Source organism: Artibeus jamaicensis, unplaced genomic scaffold (assembly GCF_021234435.1).
Source record: "Artibeus jamaicensis isolate MK-2021 breed Jamaican fruit bat unplaced genomic scaffold, CSHL_Jam_final contig_410, whole genome shotgun sequence".
Lineage (NCBI taxonomy): Eukaryota > Metazoa > Chordata > Mammalia > Chiroptera > Phyllostomidae > Artibeus > Artibeus jamaicensis.
The window spans coordinates 2,152,424-2,173,468 of NW_026521820.1; the positions used below are offsets into that span (position 1 = coordinate 2,152,424).

Consider the following 21,045-nt stretch of genomic DNA (forward strand, 5'->3'; position numbering starts at 1 on the left):
AGCAGGAAAAAGCCATTATGAGGAGCCTGTATGTCCTACCTTGGGTTTCTGTCCATCAGCATTGCAAACAGCACAATGTTGTCACCACCATTGTATTCTCAGGTACTAAGACCCAAGGAACCTGTGGACTTGGGAGTACAGCTCATACAGCACAGAGCCCCCAAAGTAAGCACAGGAAGCCATGCTTGTTATCAGAGGCTGACGGCTCAGCCTCATGCCACACACCTGTCTGAAGGTTCAGCTTTGCACAGGAAAGGGTAACTAACTGTGGGAAAATGTCTAGCCCTTGTACAACAAGGGGTATTGCATATTCTATCAAACATTATCATATTTTTTATTAGGGGATTTTTAGCACTAGTTATTTAAGTGTCTGACACTTTTTTTAGTCCATGCTTTATAGATTTTAATATGAGTGTTTTTAAAATAATACAGTATTCTATAAAAGTGGACTTTGGGCCTGAGATGAATAAACTATTGGGATTTTTTTCATATTTTCATCCTAGGATGAGGGCATTGTGTTGTTAAATTTAAAATATATTCTAAAGTGTTGAAAATTGTGAAATGTGTTATTGTCGGAGAAAGTGACAGGTCAGTGGAACAAAACAGAAGTACAGGAACAAGTCCAAATATATGTAATAATTAAATATGTGAAAAGAAAATTTAATTCAGTAGTTAAATCAGTAGTTAACCATTATGAAAATAAGTTAGCACTCTATATAATTCTTTACAATAAAATTAATTTCATATTAGCCTTGGCTGGTGTAGCTCAGTGGATTGAGCGTGGGCCTGTGAAGCAAAGGATCACAGTTTGATTCCCAGTCAGGGCACATGCCTGGGTTGCAGGCTAGTTCCTGGTGGGGAGCACATGAGAGGCAACCACACATTGATATTTCTCTCCCTCTCTCCTTCCCTTCCCCTCTCTCTGAAAATAAATAAATAAAAATGTTTAAAAATTAATTTCATATTAATATTTTAATGTAAAATAAAATTCTAGAGTATAATGGAGGTATTTTCTAAGTTATGTCCCCCTCACTCAGGGGTACAAACTGTTAAATAAAAGTTTATGTAATTTCATCAAATCAAAACATTTATGCCCTGGCTGGTGTAGCTCAGTGGATTGAGCACGGGCCTGCGAACCAGTCACAGTTTGATTCCCAGTCAAGGGCACCTGCCTGGGTTGTAGGCCAGTTCCTAGCAGGGAAAGCACGAGAGGCAACCATACTTTGATATTTATCTCCCTCTCTCCTTCCCTTCCCCTCTAAAGATAAATAATAATAAAATCTTTAAAAGATTGAAACATTCTATGTATCAAAGAACATTCTGAACAAAGTTAAAAGACCACACATATGACTAACAAAAGATTAATATCCTGAGTACATCATAAATCAATAAGAAGATAGTGAATAACCCAATACAGAAAAAAATGGGCTAAGGACATCAGTGCCAGAGAAGAAATGCAATGCCACCCTATGGTATATTGAATTCATAATTATAGATTATGATCCACTTCTCTCTGTACTTTGTGTTCTTTCTTCTGATATGGTCATCTATTTTTTTTTTTTGCCCTAGCTGTGCCTTTGTATCATTTTAAATCAGGTAAGCAGATATCCCCTCATTTCTTTTTCAAAGATTTCTTCAATGTCCATGCCCATTTATCCCTACAAATAATCATTTTTTCCAAGTTCTTTAAAGTAAGCTTCTTGGGAGTTAAGTTGAAGTGACATTAAACCTCAAACTTATTTGGGGTAGAATTGATGGCATTATAATGTTCAGCCTTCCTATCCAGGAGCACAGTTTATCCATATATTGAAACTGAGCTTAAATCAACTCATTCATCATGTTATCCCCCTGCTCAAAAATTTTTCCTGGCAACCTTTCACCATATGTTTTTCAAATTATTTTCCAGCTTCCTTAGCACAGGCTCTTATTTTCAGATCAGCTAGTTTTATGTCTTCCAGTCAGAGCTCTTTCTTGGCTTTTTCCCACATCCCTGCTTCTGTCTGCAAAATCCTTCCATCCTCAAGCCTGTCTCTAGGTTGTACCTGCTCAAGGCACATGTCCATCCCACAAGGAGCATTTCTTCCCCTATATCTATAGTATTTCCAACTCAGAAGTTATATTACTTTGCAGTATTTTTCTGTTATTTTCCTAATTGGGTTTTGGTTTCCTGTTTATTTTGTAAGCTTCCTGCAGACAACAGTTCTGTTTCATATTTCTTCATATCCTTGGCTGTACTATTCGGTACAGAACCTACTCAGCATATATGGCTATTGAGTACTTAAAATGTGACTCATCAAATTGAGATGTGTAAGCACAAAACATACTGGGTTTCAAGACAAAGTACAAGAAAATGAATTAATTTTTATATTGATTAAATGTTGAAAGGATAATATATGGGACATAGTTGAGTTGAAATTAATTTCACCTATTTCTTTATCCTTTTTTAATGAGGCTCTTTGAAAAGTTTCAACTACCCCAAGACTCACATTTCTGACTTGAATTATGTTTCAGGAAACAGAAATTAATAAAAGAAGAAACTCATCATTATGGGAAATAAATGCTAAGCTCCAAACTGGAGTCTTCTGACTTTGTGAAATGCAAGATCTAATATAAGGGAGACCAAAAGATCTAACACTTCTGAATTACGAAAAATGACATTTTAGGAAATTCTTAAGTGATTAACCTCATCTAAATTTAAATTTTCACCATTAAATAGGTAAAATCTTTGTTTCAAAACTAAAATTAAAATGTTTTCTATTAAAGAAAACCACATGAATAAGAGAAGGATGAGCAATGGAAAGGGCAGAGAAATGTTAAATGGACACTTAGGGCCAAATTCATAGCTAACTCCTAGGTTAGAGAAGGTTACCTCTCAGTGACAGGCCAGGTAGGATATTGCAAACAGCTGGCTTTTTCTTTCCTCTCTGCCTCCTCCCTTTTTTCATAGTTTCCCTTTTTCTTTTATTCCTCCCTTTTTTATATAATTATTTTTTTATTTAGTTATTTTTCAAGTACAGTTTTTTCTCTATTTCTCCCATCCCAGTCCCCCCATCCCATGCTCCCCACTTCCTTCTCATCTCCATCCCCCATAGCTCTCGTCCCTACGTCCTTCATATTTGAAGGATATGAAGGACTCCAAATCCCTCCAAATCCCTTAAATTCCCCCTTAAATTCCCTTCCCTCTCCCCTCTGGTCACTGCCCACTTGTTCTCTATTTCAGTGTCTTTGTTTTTATTCTGCTTCTTGTTCGTTTTGTTGTTTAGTTTCCTGTTAAAGGTGAGATCATATGGGATTTGTCTTTCAACACTTGGCCTATTTCACTCAGCATAATGCTTTCCAGTTCCATCCATGTTGTTGCAAAGGGTAGTAGCTCCTTCTTTCCCTCTACTGCATAGAATTCCATTGTGTATATGTACCACAATTTTTTGATTCATTCATTTACTGATGGGCACCTAGGTTGCTTCCAGGTCTTGCCATTGTAAATTGTGCTGCTATGAACATTGTGGTGCATAGGTTCTTTAAAATTGATGTTTTAGGATTCTTAGGATATAATCCTAGCAGTGGCATTGCTGGGTCAAAAGGCAGGTCGATTTTAATTTTTCTGAGAAAAATTCCATACTGTTTTCCATAATGGTTGTACCAGTCTGCAATCCCACCAACAGTGAACTAAGGACCCCTTTTCCCCACAACCTCTCCAACATTTGTTGTGTGTTGCCTTATTTATGATAGCCATCCTGAGGGGTGTAAAGTGGTATCTCATTGTGGTTTTAATTTGTATCTCTCTGATAGCTAATGATATTGAGCATCTCTTCATGTGTCTATAGATATTCTGTATGTCCTCCTTGGAGAAGTGTCTGTTCAAGTCCTTTTCCCATTTTTTAATTGGGTTAGATGTCTTCTTAGAGTGGAGTCATGTAAGTTCTTTGTATATTTTGGAGATTAAACCTTTGTCTGAGGTATCATTGGCAAATATATTTTCCCATACAGTTGGTTGTCTTGCTAATTTAATACTGTTTTCTTTAGCCACGCAGAAGCTTTTTATTTTGATGAGATCCCATTTGTTTATTCTTTCCTTTATATTCCTTGCTCTAGGGGACATATCAGTAAAAATGTTGCTGCGTGAAATATCTGAGATTTTCTTCCTAATGTTTTCCTCTAGAACTTTAATAGTGTCACGGCTTATATTTAAGTCTTTTATCTACCTCGAATTTATTTTGGTGTATGGTGTAAGTTGGTGCTTAAGTTTCATTTTTTTTTGCATGTAGCTGTCCAGTTCTCCCAACACCATTTGTTGAAGAGGCTATCTTTACTCCATTTTATGTTATTGCCCCCTTTGTCAAATATTAATTGACTGTACAGAGTTGGGTTGATTTCTAGGCTCTCTGTTCTGTTCCATTGGTCTATGTGCCTGTTTTTATGCCAGTACCAGGCTGTTTTGATTACAGTGGCCCTGTAATACAGTTTGATATCAGGCATTGTGATCCCTCCTACTTTGTTCTTCTTTCTCAAAATAGCAGCTGCTATTCGGGCTGGTTTATGGTTCCATATAAATTTTTGAAGTGTTTGTGCTATGTCTGTCAAATATGCCACTGGTACTTTAATAGGTATTTCATTGAATCTGTATATTGCTTTGGGTAGTATGGATATTTTGATGATGTTAATTCTTCCAATCCATGAACAAGGTATATGTTTCCATTTGTTTGTGTCTTCCCTGATTTCCTTCTTCAGTACTGTGTAGTTTTCTGCATACAGGTCTTTTACCTTCTCGGTTAGGTGTATTCCCAGATATTTTATTTTTCTTTTTGCTATATTGAATGGGACTTTTTCCTTGATTTTTGCTTCTGCTGATTCATTGTTAGTATACAAAAATGCCTTTGATTTCTGGATGTTGACTTTGTATCCTGCTGTTTTGCCAAATTCATTAATTAGTTTGAGCAGTTTTTTGGTAGAGTCTATAGGATTTTCCATGTACACTATCATGTCATCTGCAAACAGTGGCAGTTTTCTTTCCTCCTTTCCTACTTGGATGCCTTTTATTTCATTTTCTTGCCTAATTGCTGTGGGCAAAACTTCCAAAACTATATTGAATAGAAGTGGTGAAAGTGGACATCCTTGTCTTGTTCCTGATCTTAGTGGAAAAGCTTTTAGTTTCTGCCCATTGAGTATCATGTTGGCTGTAGGTCTCTCATATATGGCCTTTATTATATTGAGGAATGTTCCCTCTATTCCCACTTTGCTGAGTGTTCTTATCATAAATGGGTGTTGTATCTTATCAAAAGCTTTTTCTGCATCTATTGATATGATCATGTGGTTTTTGTCTTTGCTTTTGTTTATGTGATGAATTACATTTACTCATTTGCAAATGTTGAACCATCCTTGCATCCCTGGGATGAATCCCATTTGGTCATGGTGTATAATCTTTTGGATATATTGTTGGATGGGATTTGCCAATATTTATTGAGGATTTTAGCATCCATCTTCATCAGCAATATTGCTCTGAAGTTTTCTTTCTTTGTTGTTTCTTTATCTGGTTTTGGAATTAGGGTGATGCTGGCTTCATAAAAAGAATTTGGGAGTTTTCCATCCTTCTGGACTTTTTGGAATAGTCTGTGAAGAATAGGGGTTAGCTATTCCTTAAATGCTTTGTAGAATTCTCCTGTGAAACCATCTGGTCTGGGGCTTTTGTGTGGTGGGAGTTTTTTGATTACTGCTTCAATTTCTTTTGCTGTTATTGGTCTGTTCAGATTTTCTGTTTCTTTTTCATTAAGTTTTGGAAGATTATATTTTTCTAGAAATGTGTCCATTTCCCCTCGGTTCTCAAATTTCTTGGCATACAGTCCTTCATACTAATTTCTAACAATCCCTTCTATTTCTGTGGTATCAGTTGTAATCTCTCCTGTTTCATTTCTGATTGTGTTTATTTGAGTCCTCTCTCTTCTTTTCTTGATGAGCCTACTTAAAGGCTTGTCTATTTTGTTTATCTTTTCAAAAAACCAACTCCTGGATTCATTGATCCTTAGAATTGTGCTTTTAGTCTCTATGTCATTAAGTTCTGCTCTAATCTTGGTTATTTTTTTCCTTCTCCTTGCTCTGGGCTGTCTTTGTTGTTGTTCCTCGAGTTCTTCTAGGTGTATGGTTAGGTTGTTTGTTTGAAATGTTTCTATCTTTTTTAGGTAGGCCTTTAAAGCTATAAACTTCCCTCTCAGGACTGCCTTTGCAGTGTCCCATAAGTTTTGGGTTGTTATGAATTCATTTTCATTTGTTTCCAGAAACTTTTTGATTTCTTCGCTGATTTCATTCTTGACCCATTTGTTGTTTAATAGCATGCCATTCAATCTCAATGATTTTGAGTGTTTTGAGTTATTTTCCTTCAGGGTTGGTTTCCAGTTTCAATCCCTTGTGGTCAGAGAAAATGTGTGGTATGATTTCAATTTTCTTGAATTTATTGAGGCTCGTTTTGTGTCCTATCATGTGGTCTATCTTTGAAAATGTTCCATGTGCATTTGAAAAGAATGTGTATTTAGCTTCTTTAGGATGAAGGGCTCTATATGTATCAGTTAAGTCCATTTCATCTAGGGTGTTGTTTAATGCCACAATATCTTTGTTGATATTTTGTTTGGAAGATCTGTCCATTTTTGATAGTGGGGTGTTAAAATCCCTTACTATAATTGTGTTGCTGTCAATATCTTTCTTGAAGTCCTCTAAGATTTTCTTGATATATTTGGGTGCTGCTCTGTTGGGTGCGTATATATTTACAATGTTATTGTCTTCTTGGTGGATTCTTCCCTTGAGTATTATGAAGTGACCTTCTGGGTCTCTCTTTATGGCCCTCTTTTTGAAGTCTGTTTTGTCTGATATGAGAATTGCTGCCCCAGCTTTTTCTTTTTCTTGTCTGTTTGCTTGTTAAATTTGTTTCCAGCCTTTCACTTTTAGTCTGTGATGGTCTTTTGTCCTGAGGTGGGTCTCTTGTAGACAACGTATGTGAGGGTCATGCTTTCTTATCCATTCAGCTATTCTGTGTCTTTTGATTGGACCATTTAATCCATTTACGTTTAAGGTTATTATTGATAGGTACTTATTCATTGCCATTTTTGTACCTGTGTTCTTCTGTGTCTTTCACTTTTCCTTCCTTTCTTTAAAGTAGTCCTTTTAGTGGTTCTTGTAGGACTGGTTTGGTGGAGACATTTTTTTAGACTTCTTTTTGTCTTGGAAGCTCTTTATTGGGCCTTCTATCTTGATTGAGAGCTTTTCTGGGTAAAGTAGCCTTGGTTGTAGGCCTCTGGTTCTCATAACTTGGAATATTTCTTGCCATGCTCTTCTTGCTTGGAGTGTTTCCATTGAGAAGTCAGTAGCTAACCTTATTGGGGCTCCCTTGTATGTTACTTCTTTTTTCTCCCTTGCTGGCTTTATAATTCTGTCTTTGTCTTGGAATTTTGCCATTTTAATGATGATGTGTCTTGAAGTGGGCCTCCTTGGGTTCCTCTTGATTGGGACTCTGTGTGATTCCTGGATTTGTGTGACTTTTTCTGTCATCAAGTTAGGGGAATTTTCTCTCATTACTCTTTCAAATATGTTTTCTATCCCTTGTTCTTCTCCTCCTCCTTCTGGTATCCCTATTATTCAGATATTATTACGTTTCATATTGTCTTGTATTTCTCTTAATCCCTCTTCATTCTTTCTGAGTTTCTTTTCATTTTCCTGTTCTTTCTGTGAGATGCTTTCTACTTTGTCCTCCAGCTCGCTAATCCTATCCTCTGCCTCATCTATCCTACTTTTGAAACTATCTACTGTGGTCTTCCATTCAGAAATTGTATTCTTCATTTCCTCTTGTCCCTTGCTGGTAGTTTCTATTTCCTTTTTCATGCTGATATAGTTTGCGGTGAGGTCATTGTAGTTCCCCTGTAGTTTTTTTTGTAGCTCATTGTGAGCTCTTTGAACTTCGTGATAACCAGTGCTTTGAATTCACTATCCGATAGTTGATTAGCCTTTATTTCATCTAACATTCTTTCTGAAGCCTCTGCTTTTTCTTTTAGTTGGGGATTGTTTCTTTGTCTTCCCATTGTTTGTGAGACTCTTCTTGTTAGCCTCAGCTTCTAAAATTGATCTGTTCTGGCTCCCTGGGTTTATGCTGTGAACCTCTGTGGTATAATGCCAGTGAATTTCAGTGGTGCAGACTCCTTCAGGTATCCTCCGTTTCCACCTACTCCTTTAAATGTGTATGTGTAATCAGTTGTAGGAGGAGGCAAAATGGTTTATGACAGCAGAAGAGTTTTTTTATGATATTTACAGTCACAGCCAGTAGAGAGGAGATAGGTGATCTTTAGACTATATATTGTGTTAACCGTATTCTTCAGCCCAACTTGACACTTTTACGAGAGGATGGACAAAAGATAAGCCTCTTGTTGGGGAGGGAAGTCTTGTTAGTTGGAACTAGAAAGCAGTGAGGTTTTAGATGGTCAGATTATGAGGTAAGGTGAGTGTAAGGAATGGTAAATAGGTGTAGTGTGTGAGCTACACACACTAACTCTATTTAATCACTATAGTGATAGAATTCAGGGACCTGTACAATGGGCTAAGATCCGGGAGATGTGTTGTGAAATATTTACTATTGTAGAGATCAGCTATTATTTACACTAACATTAGAGCAGCACTCGTATAACAATCTCTATGTGATCTGTCTGAGTAGGGGGTATAGAGCTTTAGGTAGTGTGCTAAAGGAAAACAAGTGGCGTGGAGTTCAGAGGATTAGCAAAGCACTGTGGAGGAAAGGACAGGGGGAGCCTGTCTAATAATACAATATAACTGCTTGAGACTGAGAAGCCTCTACAGAAAGAAGAGGAATACAGAGATATTATTAAAATACAAAAGAGGTGGAAATAATAAAAAAATATGCAACTCCTTGTGGCTTCTCTGCTATAGGAAGGTGAAATTTGTGTCTCTGTCTGTACTGTTGAGATGCCTCCTCTCTGGGTCCCATTCTGGTTCTTCCACAGTTCCTAGTTTTTTTGTCTCTTGTGGTTAAAAGGAAACGAAGCAACACAAACGATCAAACAAAAAGGCAGGAGAAGGGAGGCGAAAGCGATGAGTTTAAGAGGAAAGGAAGAAGGACTAAAACAGGGAAAAAGAAAGGAGAGGAACAAAGTATAGAAAGATAAAGCAGTGATAAAATTAAAATATATATAAGGTTACTAAACTAATGCACAAAAAAGTTACTAAAAAAAAAGGAAAAAAAACAGAAAAAATTTTTAAAAAACCCCAAAACAAACAAGCAAGCAGCAAAAAAAAACCAAGAACAACAACAATAGAGAAATTCTTCCCTTGTTGGTTTCAAACTATCCAGACCGGTTTTTCTGGTTGCAGGATCTCTCTGTGTGCTGGGATGCCGGCGCAAGTACGTGCACCAGCCAGGCTACCAGATTGGGGTGTGTGCACCTGCACACTTGACGGGAAGTCCAGGACTGCGAAACCAGCAGGGTACTTCCCGGTCCTGTGGCTCTGGCCCCGAAGTCTCCGCGTCCATGTGTGCGAGAAACCAGCAGTGTGCTTCCCAGTCCCCTGGTGGTGGCTCAGAGGCCTCTGCTTCCACCAGGCTGTCTGGGACTCAAGAAACTGGCAGGGCACTTCCCAGTCCTATGGCTAGTCCCCAAATGCCTCCACTTTCCCCCTGGCTCCCTGCAAGGCCGGATGGGAAGCAAGCCAAGCTGCCCTGGCAGGAGAACACCTCAGTCCACTTTCAATAAAAACAAAACAAAACAAAACAAAACTCTCCAGACAACCTGTCTCTCAGTCCAGCTCAGTTCCCAACCAGACCCGTGAGGCCAATGTGTCTCTCGATTCTCCCAGGCTTGCGACCACAGAATCTGCAGTTGAACCAGGCCCTGTGTCTTTGTAACCCTCTCTGATAATGCAAGCCGGCAAGCAGACAGGTCTCTACCTGGTGTTGTCCAGTTTTGCTTATATGGGAAGTGGGGGAGCTGCTGGCCCCTGCTGGTGGCCACTGGGGCTGGTGGGTACCGGGGTTCCTGTGGTAGACCCCTCTGGTGTTGGTCTCAGACCGATGGCTCTGTACCCTGGCTGTAGAGGCAGCACTGGGGCCACCTGGCCCGGGGCGCCAGCCCCCGCCGCTGCTTTATCTTTACTCCAGTCCCCAAGATCCCACTGACCTGCCGGTTTCTGGTGTTTCAGCGTCTGTCACAGTCTCTGTTCATTTAATTTCACAAATGCTAGATAACTGATGGATTAGTGCGCTGCTCTATAGATCTGCCAGGATTTTCACCCACGAGTACAGGAGCTAGAATCCGCTCCGCCCTACTTTGTCGCCATCTTGAGCGAGAGCTTATTCCTCCCTTTTAAAAAAAAATAAATAAATTTTCTATCTTTATGTATCTTTCCCTTCTAACTTATAATGCTAGATTAAAACACATCTAAATTAAAGTATATTGCTCATTTACTATTTTAATTCACCCAGAATTTATTTTTGAGTATTATATGACATTGTAAGAAATTTTTTTACAGGTAGCCAACTATTTCTTGAGTACACTATTGTTTTCTTGTTGATTTGTAATGACAATAATAATTATTGAAAGCTTTCTATAGGCAAAGCAATCTTTCAAAAGCTTTGTCTTTAAATTCCTGCTTGTGTTTCTTTAATAAAGGTTTTCTTCATGTTTTGACATTTAAAATGAATTATTTAATGCTTTTTAATTAAGCTATTAAAAATACCATATAAGTTAATTTTCCACTTGGGTCCCAATTTCTTTTTCCCTGAGAGTTGAAAATCATAAAAACAAGTGCCTTTTTTCTACTTTAACACTACTGGAGGTGTTATTGAGACCAAGAAAACCACTTTTCCATTTCTCATCAGGGGTGTTTCTTATAGGTGTCTTCCAGGTTGCGGAAAAGATGTAAAAAAGGACATGTGCACTTTGCCCCAAAGACTCGAGTGTAGTGTCCTGTACTTTGCACCATCAGAGAACATAGCTGCTCACAAAAATTGTTTGGTAAGTTACTTGAAAACACATGAACCCTGGCTGGTGTGGCTCAATGGATTGAGTGTCGGACTGTGAACCAAAGGGTTGCTGGTTCAATTCTCAGTCAAGGCACATGCCTGGGTTGATGGCTAGTTCCTTAGTAGGGGGCACATGAGAGGCAACCACACATTGATGTTTCTTTCCCTCTCTTTCTCCCTCCCTTCCACTCTTTCTAAAAATAAATTAAAAAATATTTTTAAAAGAAAAGAAAACACATGAGTTCTTTAGGGAAGGACATGTCAAAATAAATAAAATGGAGCCCTGGCTGGTGTAGCTCAGTGGATTGAGCGCTGGCCTGTGAACCAGAGTATCACGGTTCGATTCCCAGCCAGGGCACATGCCTAGGTTGCAGGCCAGTTTCCAACAGGGGACACGTGAGAGGCAACCATACATTGTTTCTCTCCCTCTCTCCTTCCATTCCCCTCTAAAGATGGATGAATAAAATCTTATTTAAAAAATTAAAAAAAAATGGTACTATGAATACAAAGAATGATGAGTTGGCCATGGTTTGGGCTTTTAAGTAGGGATTTAGGGGGAATATTTTTCCCTTTTTAAATTATTTTAGATCTTATTACCTTAAGATCACTTCTAGTTTTATTTACAACTGATAGAAGACACAAAAATTATCAAGAAACTTTTTTAAAGAAATTTTAATGAAATATTTCAAATGTAACAGATACCCATAGACAATTTAACCAAATTTGTAAAATCAGGATATTATATAATATTGTTTCAACTTCACATTTTCTAAAGAAATAAACATAGATACTTAAGGACCCTCTACTTCTCGCTCTTCCCACCTCTTTATTTCTCCTGAGAGATAATTGCTGTCACAAATTGGTGTTTTTTACCTTGTATTTTTAACTTTATGCTCCAAACACATATATTTAAATATTTATGAACAGGATCTGATACTGTTTTACATGTTCTTGGACTTTATAGAATTTCTCCCAAATTCTATGGATCATTGACATTTATCTATGTTAATAAATACAACTCTGCCTTTAATTTTAAATGGTACAGTATTCCATTTCATAACTATTTAAATATTTTCTTGGGAATGAGCAGTTAGGTTAGGTTTTTCCCGGTGATTTTTTTGTTTGTTCATTTGTTTGTTTTTGTACGATGAACCAGCTGTCACAAACATCCTTGTATAGGTGTTCTAATTCACTGGAAAATTTCTTTGATCTAGGGCACATAGCGAGAGCAGAACTTCTGGGTGCAGGAAGGGAGCCTTGTGCACCTCACTGCATGTTCCAAATAGCTCTCCACATTTTGACTCCTACCATTGTTTCAGAATTTCTTTTATTCCTTGCCAACACTTGATATTATGAGATTTTATTTTTTTTCCTCTTTGACTAGTGTGAAGGTATCAACCAATGGTCATTGGTGCCAATTGAATGCCAACAGGAATCCCCAGTTTGAGGTGTCGTGAAGAAGGAAACTTTATTCAGTGTAAACAGCACAATTGTGCTACAGTCCAATTATGAAATAGCAGAGCTTTGCAACAGCACAGCTGTGAGGCAGACTTGGGGCAACGCCCCTCTTCTGTTAGACAGCACTGCTCTGCCTGCTCTGCTCCAACAAGACATCTTCAGTGTCTTCAGTCTTGGATGGAAAAGGAAAATGTGGACTCCAAGCCAGAGGGAAGCTGACCTATATAGAGAGAAGTCTCTGTCCCTGGTCCCTGATTGGTCCATCCTCTTGCAACTGAGGACTCCAAATCCTCACAGTTTAATTGGTCCAAAAGCACCATCCTGCCCTGGTTGCTGTGGCTTAGTTGCTTGGAGCATCCTCCCCTAAACTGATTGATCCAGGTCAGGGCACATGCAAGAGGCAACTGATGGATGTTTCTTTCTCACACTGATGTTTCCCACCCTCTCCTTCATCTCCCCTCTTCCTAAAATCAATAAGCATGTTCTTGGGTGAGGATTTTTTAAAAAGCACTGTCCTGGTTGGTCAGTATGGAGCTGCTCAGATTGGTTAGTGAAGATGCTAGTGGATATAACTGTACAGCTCTACTTGGATGGGGAAAGCCTCAGTCCTATTGGTCGAAATAGGATTCCAGGAATTCCTTTATCAGGGCTAGCTCAGGTGACAAAAACAGTTGGGCAGTCCAGTTCAGGAGGCAGGCTTCTTCCTGAAGTAAGGTTTACATGAGGAGACCCTGCTTAGAAATAGTTGCTAGGCTCTGAGTTTGTTTTGTTTTTATTTTTATTTTTAATTTTAAGCCTGGTGAGGATCCCTTCTTAGTAGGTATCTTCTTTCTGAGTCTACAGAGGTCTCTCGTTGTTTTTACCCACTGTTCTTAGATTATTAGTGGGCTTGTGCCTTGTTTGCTGTGCCAATGCATGGTTCTATTTTTCACCTCTGTGACGTGTTCATAGACTACATTTTATCTTTGAGATGTTGGTTTTGCCTATATGTACTTATTTACATAAAATTAATTGTACTGCTTCATTATATATGTTGCATTTAATTTTGTTTATAGTGTTTTCTATCATGCAGAAGTTTGTTATATAATTAAATTCACCATTATTTTTCTTTGTAATTTGTAAGATTATTTTTCTCCTAAGAAATTATTTACTAAGATTCTGGTTTTTTTCATAAGTTTCAAAATTTGGCTTTTGTCATATAACTTCTTAATTTAATTGGATTCTAATATAGATATACTTTTATTTTTATGATTAACCACTTTTCCCAGCACTGTTTATTGTATAATCTATCCTTTCTTCACTGATTTGTAGTAATAATAATGATAACTGTTATTATTATTCCATGTTCACTAGGTGTAAGGTAATGTTCTGGAAGCTTAACCTGTATGAAACTATTACCCCTCATAACAGCCCTAAAAAATAGGTATTGTTACATCCAAAGATAAAACTACTGAGTCACAGAGAAGTTAAATCACTTGCCCAAGGTCACAGAATTCTCACCGAGATTTTCTAGGTCTTGAACCCTCATGTTTATCCAGTGTGCTGACAATATAGTATATGTGTACAGATGCATTTTTAGCACTCTGTTCTTTCTGTCCCATTGGTCACTTTGTCTATGGCTGAGCTGGCACAACACTGTGTTAATTACTATGATTTTAGATAAACCTGGGCTATTTTATTTTCTTTGAATTTTGGAATCAGCTTAACATGTTTCATAAAAATTCCCATTTGAATTTTAACTGGAACCTCACTGAATTTATAGATTAATTTGGGAAAAAATAGGCACCCTCATGATATATGAGTACTTTTATCTATTAACAGTTTCTGCCTCTCCAATTATTCAGGTCTTCTTTTATGAATTTTAGAAAATTTAATAATTTTTTTCTATTGGTGTCTCCACGATTGGGTTAGGCTTTTTCCTAGGTTTGTTTTGTTACTTTTTTCCTAATACCTGTTTGAAACGAGCTATTACTGGCATATACAAAAACTATTGATTTTATTTATTCTTATACAGTAGTCTTGTAAACTCATATTAATTTTAAGTCTCTAAATTCACCTGTGTATTTTATTTGGACAAGCCTTATCTGTAAATAGAGAAGATATTTTTCCTTTTGATTTTTGGGCCTCTTAATTTCTCTTTATTGTTGTATTGCATTTTTCTAGAACATTGTATTATAATAGTGATTGGAAACTTTATAATTATGTATTTAAACTTTTTAAGTATATTTTATTCATTATGCTATTACAGTTTCCCCAATTTTTCCCTGTTTATCCCCCTTTCACCCTTCACCTCGATCCCCCCAACATTCCCCCCCTTAGATCATGTACATGTGTTATACATACAAGTTCTTTGAATTCTGTTTCCTATACCATTCTTAACCTCTCCCCATATATTTTATGCCTATCAATTACGCTTCTTTTTTTTTAATTTTAATTTTTTTATTGATTATGCTGTTACAGTTGTTCTATTCCCCCCCTTCATTCCCCTCCACCCTACCCCCCATCCCCACCATTACCCCCCCTTTAGTTTATGACCATGTGTCTCAAGTCCTTTAGATTCTATATTTCCCATGCTATTCTTGCCCCCCATCTATTTTCTATCTACTGTCTATGCTACTTATTTTCTGTACCTTCTCCCCCCCTTCTCCTCCTCCCACTCCCCTGTTGCTAACCCTCCATGAGATCTTCATTTCTATGTTTCCACTCCTGATCTAGCTGTCCTTTTAGTTTGCTTTTGTTTTAGGTGTGGTTGTTAATAACTGTGAGTTTGTTGTCCTTTCACTGTTCATGTTTGTTTAACTTCTTTTTCTTAGATAAGTCCCTTTAACATTTCATATAATAAGGGCTTGGTGATGATGAACTCCTTGAATTTGATCTTATCTGAGAAGCACCTTATCTGTCCTTCCATTCTAAATGAAAGTTTTGCTGGATAGAGCAATCTTGGTTGTAGGTCTTTGGTTTTCATGACTTGGAATACCTCTTTCCAGCCCCTTCTTGCCTGTAAGGTCTCTTTTGAGAAATCTGCTGACAGTCTGATGGGAACTCCTTTGTAGGTGACTGTCCCCTTATCTCTTGCTGCTTCTAGGATTCTCTCCTTCATTTTAATCTTGGCTAATGTAATGATGATGTGCCTTGGTGTGTTCCTTCTTGGGTCCAACTTCTTTGGGACTCTCTGAGCTTCCTGGATTTCCTGGAAGTCTATTTCCTTTGCCAGATTGGGGAAATTCTCCTTTATTATTTGTTGAAATAAGTTTTCCACTGGTGGCTGTGCCTTTCCCCCCTTCTGGTACCCCTATAATTCGGATGTTGGAGTGTTTAAAGATGTCCTGGAGGTTCCTAAGACTCTCCTCATTTCTTTGAATTCTTGCTTCTTGACTCTTTGCTGTTTGGCCATTATTTGCTTTCTTCTGGTCCACTCCATTGATTTGAGTCCCAGTTTCCTTTTCATCGCTATTGGTGTCCTGTGCAATTCCATTCATTTCAATTAGTTTCGCCTTCATATATTTGTCTAATTTGTCGGTATAATCAACCAGTTCTGTGAGGATCCTGATGACCAGTGTTTTAAACTGTGCGTCTGAGAGTTTTGCTATTTCTTCATCACTTAGATCTATGGGCTCTGGGGCTTTGAGGTCTTCCTGCGACATTTTGGTCTGTTCTGGCCCTTTAAGTGTGAGAAGTGGTGCCTTGGACTCCCAGGCCGCTGGGTTGTGACGCTGTATGTGGGGGCGTGGTCAGAGCGGGGAAATGGCGACCCCCTCTGCTGTTTCTCACAGCTGGGTGAGGATTAGCGTCTTAGGTGGTTCACCTGGGCCAGGCCACTCAGAGTCGCTGGGTTATGACGCTGTATGTGGAGGTGGGGTCAGAGCAGGGAAATGGCAGCGCCCTCCACTGCCACTTGCCGCGGGGACCCGCTGGGCCCTGGTCCAACCGCTCACTCCCTCGCCTGTCCGCCCGCGCACAAATGCGCAACCACAGTCAACACGCAGCACCGCTCCCCCGCTGTCTCCCCCGCGGTCGCTCGCCTGGTAGCTCGCTGGGTCGCTCACTAGGTCCAACCCTGCGCCTGGATTCCACGCGTCTGGATTCTGCCTGACCGAGACCTGTGCAATCCCGCTTCACCAGCCGCTGGTTTCACCCCTTACCAGTCAGGCTGAAGAATTTGTTTTTAACGGACTTCCGAAAAGTTCAATTTTCTGTGTTCTGGCTGTGTTTTCTATTGCTAATATTTAGTTGTCTCTAAACTTGGTTGTGTGAGAAGGCACAGCACATTCACCTATGCCTCCATCTTGGCGGAAGCCTCAATTACACTTCTTATTTCCTGTACCTTTCCTCCATTCTCTCCCTCTCCTTCCCCATTGAAAACCCTCCATGTGATGCCCATTTCTCTGATCCTATTTCCATTCTGATATTTTGCTTAGTTTTTGTTTTTGTTGTTTGTATTTTTTTAGGTTCAGTTGTTGACAGTTGTTTGTTGTCATTTTACTGTTCATAGTTTTGATCCTCTTTAATTTTTTAGGTAAGTCCCTTTAATATTTGATATAATAAGGACTTGGTAATGATTACTTCCTTTAACTTGACCTTATATGGGAAGTACTTCATCTGCCCATTCATTCTAAATGATACCTTTACTGCATAGAGTAATCTTGGATGTAGGTCCTTGCCTTTCCTGACTTCAAATACTTCTTTACAGTCCCTTCTTGCCTGTAAGGTTTCTTTTGAGAAATCAGCTGATAGGCTTATGGGAATTCCTTTGTAGATAACTGTCTCCTTTTCTCTTGCTGCTTTTAAGATTCTGTTCTTATGTTTAATGTTGGGTAATGTAATTATGATGTGCCTTAGTGTGTGCTTCCTGGGGTCTAACTTCTTTGGGACTCTCTGATCTTCCTGGACTTCCTAGGAGTCTATTTCCTCTGCCAGATTTGGGAAGTTCTCCTCCACTATTTTTTCAAATAAGTTTCATTTTTTTGGTCTTCCTCTTCTCCTCTGGCACCCCTATGATTCAGATGTTGCAACGTTTAAAGTTGTCCCAGAGGTTCCAAAGCCTCTCCTCATTTTTTTGAATTCTTGTTTCTTCATTCTGTTCTGGTTAAATATTTATTTTTTTCTTCTGCTCCAAACCATTGATTTGAGTCCCAATTTCCTTCCCTTCACTCTTGGTTTCCTGAATATTTCGCTTTATTTCACTGTATAGCCTTCCTTTGTTCCTTTATTTTGCAACCAAAGTCAATCAGTTCTGTGAGCCTTGTTTTGAACTCTGCATTGTTGGAGCCCAAGAGGCCTATGAGGGGTCGAGGATAGGGTCTAGTACTGTGGGTGTGGTGACTGGGCCTGGTTTCTGGCCTCGGGGCTATCTTGGATTGTAACAGTTCTCTGACCTTTTGAGAAACTAGCCGCTTTTCTTATCAACTCATATCTTTGGCCTGTGCATCATGTACCAAGAAAGTATGTTAGCTTGGGAACGTCCGGACTCTAAGGGAAGAGATAAACTTTGTAGGTCAAGGAAGTGAGCTACGTGCCAGAAGGCTTCTCCTTTGTTCTCCTTTGTATCCAAGATTGTATATAAGCCAGAAGACTGCGCAATAAACTTGCCTTATGCCAGCAGAGCATTTGGTCCTCTCCTTTATTTCAGTCCCTCACTCAGCCTCACCACCACCCTTACCGCAGCGGGCTGCGGCAGAGTGGCGCCCGAACAGGGACCTAAAGAGTCCAGAATCGTGAGGATTTGAGATCCCGAGAGGACCGCTGCTATGGGGGCCCAGTAAGTTAAAAGTAAAAGTAGCAGGGAGCGGTGTAGGAGAGCATAATAATGGGGAATTCCCACTCTTCCGAAAAGAAGTTGTTTGAACAAGTATTGTGCACCCTATTAAGGGGACGAGGTGTCACAACCTCTAAGAGGCAAATCCATCGTTTTGTGGATTTTGTCCAACAAGTATGTCCTTGGTTTCCTATAGAGGGAACGATTAATATTAATACTTGGAGGAAGATTGGGAAGTCAATAGATAGTTTCTCCCCCGAGAGACAGATTTTCCCTGTCCTTCAGAGGCAGAATGATCAGGGCCAACAGTGGCGAGATTATGAGTATATTCCTTACAAGACCTTGAAGGAGTTAAAATTAGCCTGTGCCCAATATGGGGCTACGCCCCCCTTCACCATTGCTACCATGGAAACTATCGCAAGCCTTGCTCTTCCCCCGCAAGATTAGAAAACTATGTGTAAGGCAGTGTTAACTGGGGGTGATTATTTGTTATGGCTTGCTGAATATCACGAGAGCTGTGAGCGACAAGCTAGGTCTAAAATTGCTCACAGGCTTGGAATAACATGAGAGGCAGCTAGAAAGCTAGTGCAAGAGCAGCTTACTGCCAGACATATTGAACCTTCCACGTCACCATGGAATTCTCCTATATTTGTTATCAAAAAGAAGTCAAGAAAGTGAAGGCTCCTTCAAGATTTGAAGAGTAAATGCTTCCATGTTCCTCATAGGTGCGTTGCAGCCTGGACTTCCATCTCCTGCTGCCATCCCTCCATCTACTTATAAGATTGTGATTGACTTAAAAGACTGTTTTTATACTATTCCACTGTTCTCTTCTGATTGTCAGTGATTTGCTTTTAGTGTTCCCTCCACTAACCTTCGGGAACCAATGTTAAGATTTCAATAGAAAGTTTTACCTCAGAGTATGGCTAATAGTCCTATCTTGTGTCAAAAGTTTGTGCAACAAGCTATTCAGAGAACACGAGATAAGTTCCCCTCAGTTTTAGTCATTCATTATATGAATGATATCTTGCTAGCGCATTCCAATCATGACCTCTTGATTTTAGCATTTTCCAAGATGAAACAAGATTTAGCCGTTTTCAGTCTACAAATAGCAGCTGATAAGATCCAAAATGCTTACCCTTACTCCTATCTTGGATACCAACTTAAGCCCCTAACTTTTTCGCCTCAAAAATTACAGATTGATACTTCTCACCTACGGACTTTGCATGATTTTCAGACCCTACTAGGAGAAATCAACTGGATATGCCCATCTTTGAAACTTACCACCGGCGACCTTAAGCCTCTTTTTACCTTACTTAACAGAGATTCCAATCCTGCCTCTCCTCGAGCGCTCAGCCCGAGCGCACGGCAGGCCCTATGGCTGGTGGAAGACGCTCTTCAGTCCACCCAATTGTCTTACTGTGATATTTCACAACCTTGGTCCTTGTTAATAATACCTTCTTCTATCGCCCCAACAGGAGCTCTCTACCAGCATGGGGTACTCCAGTGGATTCACGGCCCGGCAACGCCAAAGAAGGCGCTTGCCTCTTATGCCTCGTTTGTAGCCGAGCGAGTTCAGCAGGGACGCAAAGTGTCTATCCAAATCTTAGGACGAGACCCTCCTGTTATAGTCATACCATATACTTCCGAACAGTTTTCCTGGCTAATGAACATGAATGATTCTTTTCCATTGGCCTTTAAAGGCTTCTCAGGACAGGTCTCTCATCATTTCCCGAAAGACAAGATTTTGCATTTTGCTTCTCAAGCCCATTTTATCTTTCCCAGAAATCTCTCCCTCATCCCTTTGACTTCCGCCGTCAATTTATTCACAAATAGTTCATCTAATGGACGCACTGTTCTAATCACCCCAGAAAAATCCCAGGTTTGGCAGGTCGCCTCCAATTCTGCTCAAGAAGTCGAACTCTTTGCTGTTCATCAGGCCTTCCTCCTTATCCCTGAACCTTTTAATCTTTACTCTGACAGTCAATATATTGTCCAGGCGTTAACTATTTTGGAAACTGTCCCTTTAATCACGACTTCTAATCGTACGGTTCTCCAGTTATTCCACTCCATCCAGCAATTGCTTCGACAGCGAAAAGCCCCCTGCTTTATTGGTCATCTTGGGGGACATTCATTTCTTCCAGGACCTTTGGCAACATCGAATGCGCTCGCAGACTCCCATACTCACGTCTTTCTTTCGCAGCAGCAACGTGCTCAACAATCCCATGCCCTTCACCACCAATCTGCCCGATCTCTTCGGTATCAATTTCAGCTTACCCGAGAGGCGGCACGACAGATTGTTAAGTCATGCTCCACCTGTTCTCAGCCGCTTCCAGTACCCCGTTTTGGTGTTAACCCCCAAAGTCTCAAGCCTAACGATCTCTAGCAAATGAATATTATGCATTGCCCCTCCTTTGGCACACTTCGATATCTACATGTCACTATTGATACTTGTTCTCATTTCCTTTTTGCCTCCCCTCTAGCAGGCGAAAACGTTCGCAATGTAATCTCTCATTTACTATCTTGCTTTTCAGTACTTGGTATCCCCAAAATTTTGAAGACCAACAACGCCCCTGCCTATACCAGTAAAGCCTTCGCCTCTTTCTGCACTTCCTTTCAAATCCTTCATAAAACTGATATCCCTCATAACCCTCAAAGACAAGGAGTCATCGAACAAGCACACCTTTCTCTCAAACAACAATTTGCTACACTGAAAGGGGGGAGATGGTATAGCCCCCACTCTCCAAAACTGCTTGTATCTCATTCCTTATTTGTTTTGAATTTTTTAACCATAGGAAGGGCACTCCGCAGCGGACAGGCACTGGGG

The 21,045-nt window shown here is 39.5% G+C and overlaps 1 protein-coding gene across 1 annotated transcript in view; it reads left to right on the forward strand.

Annotated features, from left to right (window-relative positions):
- Positions 1–10,887: 10,887 nt before the first annotated feature.
- Positions 10,888–21,045, forward strand: part of PHF11 (PHD finger protein 11) — a 60,230-nt gene continuing 50,072 nt past the window's right edge. Inside the window, 2 exon segments of the mRNA XM_053665375.1 lie at positions 10,888–10,936; positions 10,939–11,000. Of these exon segments, the coding sequence (XP_053521350.1) occupies positions 10,903–10,936; positions 10,939–11,000 (96 nt within the window). The 5' untranslated portion in view covers positions 10,888–10,902.